Source organism: Sorghum bicolor, chromosome 4 (genome assembly GCF_000003195.3).
Source record: "Sorghum bicolor cultivar BTx623 chromosome 4, Sorghum_bicolor_NCBIv3, whole genome shotgun sequence".
NCBI lineage: Eukaryota > Viridiplantae > Streptophyta > Magnoliopsida > Poales > Poaceae > Sorghum > Sorghum bicolor.
The window spans coordinates 7946746-7952745 of record NC_012873.2 but is presented as its reverse complement, the minus strand read 5'-3'; the positions used below and the strand labels follow the sequence as shown (position 1 = coordinate 7952745).

Below are 6000 nucleotides of genomic sequence, written 5' to 3'. Positions count from 1 at the left end.
AGCTCAAATATTTAATCATCTTGAAATTTAATTTTTTGCTTTCAAATTTATATTCTATCTTCATTGGGGTTTTTATTTATTATGGGCCACGGGCTGGCCCGATACATATTTGGGCCACGTGCTCTTCGGGCTGGCACGGCCCGTAAATCGGCCCACGTGCCGTGCCTGGGTCGACCATTGGGCACGAAGTACTGTACAGTCACGGCACGGCTGCACGCCGTGCCCTATCGGGCCCGTGCCATGCCGGGCCGTGCCAGCCCGTTGCTCATCTTTAGCTACAGTGCTCTGGAACTAGGTATAAAAAATAGAAGACGTCTGAAAAAAGTATTTCTGTACTTAGTGCATGTACTAGTAATTTATTACAAGATTATCTCCTAAGAAATTAGGGTTCCTTTATTTCACAAGTACTATTTTCTGACTTAGTTCACAGTTTGAACATGCATGTACCCACACACTTGCGCACAAATGATTAGCGGTGGCGAATCGGCGATCGTGATGCATGATGTAATGGCCCAACAAAGGTAATGAAACAACTTTTCTTCAATTGTTATATGCTTCAAAGATATGGAATGTGGTGACTGAATTATAGTCTAGTTGAGGGCAAGTGTGGTTGGGACTTGGGAACAACCACTCACATGCTCATTACTCATGCGAACACTTGCGACTTGTGGAATGTAGCTCAAAAAAGAAAAGAAAGGAAAAAAAAGAGAGAATTATCTCCTGCCTCTACATGCAACCTTGTTTGTTTGTTTTTTTTTGGACAAAGTTAATAATTCAGCTAAACAACCAATCAAACACATGGAACTGCAACTTGAAGAATGAAAAATAAATGAAGTTTTATTTCAAAAACCATGACACACACAGTTTTATTTCAAAAAAAAAATCATGACACACAGTAGCAAATGTTTTGAATTCGTAACATTTACAACAGATAATTTAGAAATGCTCTTATTGCCCCCATCAAACATTTTGTCGTTGTCCACCATTGATCTAATGCCACCCAAAATCATAAGAAAAGCACATGACGGGACTACGTACGTGCAGTACGTATCACACACAAAAGACAAAGTACACTGTACACACAGCAGTACAGTACACAGCACTGTGCATGATCGATCAGATCAGGGCTTGACGACGACGACGCTGTCATGGTCCCCCGCGGCAGCGGCGGAGGAAGCCGCCGCCGCCCTCGTCAGCGAAGTGAACGTGACGACCGGCTCCACGGGGGACTCCTCGACGGTGGCGACGAACGTGTCGTACCGACGGAACAGCTCCGCCACCATCAGCCTCCCCACCGCCACCACCGCGTCTTTCCCGGGGCACTGTTTGTTCCCTTCCGTGGCCGCGCCGGTCTCCGGCCCGTTGGACCACACCACGTGCTCCAGCAGCCGCCGCCGCTCGTCGTCGTCGGAGCAGGCGGCGAACCGGTCCGGGACGAACTCGCGGCCGCGGTGGCCGAACACGCGCTCGTCGCGCGTCGCCAGCGGCTGGTACCCGAACAGCAGCTCGCCCTTCTTCACCTCGTACGCCGCGTCGTGGCTCTCCACCACCGTGTCCCGCCGCGCCCGCCCGTACTGGAACTCCACCGGCGGGTTCATCCGCAGCGTCTCCCACACGAACGACTTCACCAGCGGCATCTTCTCCACGTCCGACAGGGTGATCGTCGTGCCCGGCCGTGGGACGACGGCGCGGACCTCTGCGGCGAGCCTGGCGTGCAGCTCCGGCCCGCTGCGCGCGAGCCACTTGACGACGTGCGGCAGGAAGATCTTGTACCCGCCGTAGGCGTTGAAGATGGCGAGGAAGACGAGGTTGTGGAGGAGCTCGTCGCGCGGGACGGGGACGGCGGCGGCGCCCGGGTCGTCGGCCTCGGCCTGCTTCTCGGCGTCGTCGAGGACGCCCGCCGCGACGTCGGCGAAGTAGGCCGTCAGCTCGGCGTAGTCGCGGCGCACCAGGAAGGGCGGCAGGCGGAAGGTGTGGAGGAGCAGCTCCTCCAGCAGCCACGGCCTGATGGCCTTGCTGGCGAGCGGGTGGAGCTGGAAGGCCAGCCACTTGTACGCCTTCGCCGCCGCGCCGTCGCCGATGGCCTTGCTCGGCGGCTTGCCGCCGAACAGCGCGGCGCAGGTGAAGTCCAGCATGTGGCGCATGTTGTGCTTGTTGAACTCCGAGGCGGCGCCGGCGCACGACGCGAGCTCGGCTTCGACGGCGTCGAACGTGGCGGCGAAGGCGACGCCGAACGCAGGCGCGACGTGGTGCATCCGCGCGGCGGCGAGGCGGATCATGACGCGCTTGAGCGCGGCGTGGCGCGGGTCGGCGCCGTCGAGGAACGCGAGCGGGCGGTGGCCGCCGAAGAGCGCGAGGGAGGGCATGAAGGTGCCGTCGAGCGTGCCGTCCTTGTCGACGCGGGAGTCGTCGAGGAGGACGCGGAAGCTGCGGGCGTCGAGGACGGCGACGACGCGGGAGTCGCCGGAGAGGAAAGGGCCCGGCGGCATGTTGACGCGCAGGACGGTGGCGCCGCCGTGCTTGGCGATGCGGGAGCGGAAGTACTCCTCCGCGCCCTGGAAGTAGAAGTAGTCCAGGCGGTCGCGCAGCGGCGAGAAGAAAGGCACGCCGTAGCTTCCCGGGATCTCGCGGACCGGGAGGCCAGAAGGCGACAGCTTCGGCTGCTCGTCGCCGGCGGCGTTGGCTCGTTTGGATGCCATGGCTGGGACTGGGAAGCAGAGAGCGCAGCAGGACACCGTTTTTAGTGCCTCGGATAGTCCACGTACGTACTGCGCGTGTTTTTCAATATCAATAAGCAATAAAAAAGCCGCGGACTTGGGCGTGTGCTATACTGCTGCTATATAGGCATATAGCAGAGCAATGTACTCTCTAGTCTCTAGTTTCTACACACAAGGATTTGGAAGGCATATTTTTAAGTTTGTATATGCAATTATTATGGCTCCGTTTGATTCCTCTGGCTAAATTTTAGCTACCTAAAATTATTTTAGCTACTCTTGAGTGACTAATAAACTAAACTATTTTAGCTCTTTTTAGTCAATGTTTTTAAAACTTTAACTACTAAAGTGATTAAAGTTTAACTATAAGCGAACCAAACATAGCCATATGTATATGTTTGACCCACCTGCGACTAATAAAATTTACTTATATTAGTCTGTACTCTCCTTGTCCCCGTTGTCACGCCCGGCCGGCATGCATGCAGGTTATTTTTTTAAAAAAAACATTGCATGCAACTTGTTTGGAAACGCGATCGCACCGTGATTACAAGAGTGCATGCACTGTGTTTCAAAAAAAAAAAAGAGTGCATGCACTGATATCAACCGGCAGTAACCGGTGAAGATGCTTTTCTTGACTTTATAATTAATTTTATTTTTATAAAATCAAGGGATTAGATTTTTTAAGCCTTCTTCACTTGCGAGGTATACAAGAGGTGTACCATATTAGACCTTCTCGGAGAGTCAAGTTTATTTAACTAAAATTATAAAAAAAATTACAAAAATTTATAATATACTCTATCTATCATAAATTATAAGTCTTTCTAATAATCTTGCAGAGTCAAACTATCTCAAGTTTGATCAAATTTATATTATAAGATAATACATTTGTGATATCAACTGAGTATCATTAGATTCTTTATTAATTATACTTTCATATTAAATATATTTAATATCATAAATCTTTGTACTTCTTAAATTTTGGTCAAACTTAAAATGCTTTACTCTTCAAGATTCTTGGAATGACTTATACTTTTGGATGAAGAGAGTAGTACATTATGAAAATATAAATAAGAAACATGTAATGATAATTACTTCCTCTATCCTATAATACATTGCATTCTAAAAATTTGAAGACAACTTAAGAAAACATTTAAATGACACATATACCCATAGATTATTTCATAGAGTTTTTTCTCAAATCATGGCTTTTCTTTTAACAAACCTTATCAAATTGAATCATAGTCATTATGTAAAATGTATTGTATTCTAATATAAATTTTAGAAGTTATCATTATGTAAAATGCATTGTATTTTAATATAAATTGTAGAAGGTATAATGTGCTTTATTTCAGGACGGGTAGAGTATTTGGTATCATGGTATCATATATAAGCCACGCACTTGAGTACTCTCTAGTCTCTACACACAAGGATTCGGAAGGCATACATGCACGGATGACCAGCTAAATAAAAACTGTCTGCCTGCGGCTTCTAGAAGGTCAGCCTCCGTGCGGCATGCCATAGGACGAATACAATTATCTACTTTTTTTCGTTTAAAAAAACTCTTGTTGTTGACTTTGACCAATCATATTTGATTGCTCATCTTGTTCAAAAATTTTGTGCAAATTCTAAAATAGATAAATTATTATTAAAATATCTCTAATGATCAAATAAGTCATGTGAAAATAAATGATATTTATATAAAAATTTTTAATAAAATGAATAGTCAAATAAGATGCCTGAAAATCAGCAGCAACGATCTTTTTGAGACGGATGGAGTACATGCATGTTCACCATTCATGACAGTGACGGATTAGTTAGGTTTTGTGCTGATCAGTGTCCAATCTCATCCAGAGTTTCCTCAGCTGACATCAACCCGACTATACTAGTAGTCAAGCTAGCTGCTCGATCCTTGGCCGATCCAGTTCTCGGCAGTTGACCAAAATCTGGTCAGAGGTGATCATTCCTTTGTTAACTCGTTTCAAATTTAAAATGATGGGACCGTAATTTATGAAAAGTGAATAGTCATTTCTAAAAAAATTATCCCGCCAGCTAACCAAAACAAGTACGGAATTAAAACTATCGATCTAGCTAAGACTACACTCCTACACTCCTGTCGCGTACCATGACCGGAATACCCTAATTAAGAGAGGAAAAACGGCAGAAGGAGGCCTTAAGATTAACAGAACCCACTTCCTCTCCGGGAGGCCCAGTTGAGCAGAGCACGGCCCATGACCCGCTCGAGCCCCGGTCTCGAGTGCAATCAGCGCCTCGCCCGAGCCCTGGTCTCAAGCGCAACCAGCGCCTCGCCCGAGCTCCGGTCTCGAGCGCAATCAGCGCCTCGCCCGAGCCCCGGTCTCGATGCCAGGCTTCCCACGCATGGCAATCGTACTGCGAACGCGACGTGAACCATGAATCCACCCATGCTACGGCAGGGAATGGCCCCCACTATTCAAACAACTTATGTTTCTAATACGCCTTATCTCCATCACTGTGAGTACGGCCGGACGAAGGATGGGATGAGAGATATCAAATTCCGACACTGTTGCCATAACCCAGCGGTCACTATTCCGCAACGCATGACAAGGGACGAGGCCTCGCGAAGGATTGCCACGACCCGAAACAGGGCTCGACAAGACGACTAAAGGGCAGCACATGAAGATCCACAACACGAAGGACGACCCCCATGATTAATAGGGACGACCACGCCGCTGTCATTACCTCAAGGATGCGATGACCAGCAACTATAGTCCCGACGTCGTAATCTCTCTGTGTACTAGAGTAGAAACTCAGACTTACCCATGTAAAACATGCCTCTCCTTGAGGCTATAAAAGGGGAGGCAGGGCATTGACTAGAGACAGATCGAACACGATCAACACAACAACCAACACACAATCCATCACATTCCAGAGAACTCACACGAGCACTCTGCCACCCACAAAGCCCAGACCTAGGACTACTTCCCTCTTTCGCAGCTAGCTTGGATGAAAACGGTACGGATATTTTCCGACCGTATTCGAGACCGAATTCGTTTAGAGAGGTTTAGATCTGTCCGTATTCGAGTCCGAATATTCAACATCCGAAACCGTATCCGAATAATTAAATCGTATATTTGTGATGTCGACATCCAATCATATCTTATCCGACATGGTTGATATTATCCGTATTCGAATCCGAATCCGACCAAAAATATGAAAACAAATATGATATCAGTGATATCCGTCCGTATCCGATCCGTTTTCATCCCCCTACTACAAGCACTTCAGGTGCAAGACAATACAAGATTCG

General features: G+C 47.9%; 1 protein-coding gene across 1 annotated transcript; it reads right to left on the bottom strand.

Moving 5' to 3' along the window:
- LOC8073759 (allene oxide synthase 3) lies at nucleotides 812–2855 on the bottom strand. The gene has a single exon (XM_002451731.2). It carries the CDS (start codon nucleotides 2697–2699, stop codon nucleotides 1122–1124), a length of 1578 nt encoding a protein of 525 aa, XP_002451776.1. The 5' UTR covers nucleotides 2700–2855; the 3' UTR covers nucleotides 812–1121.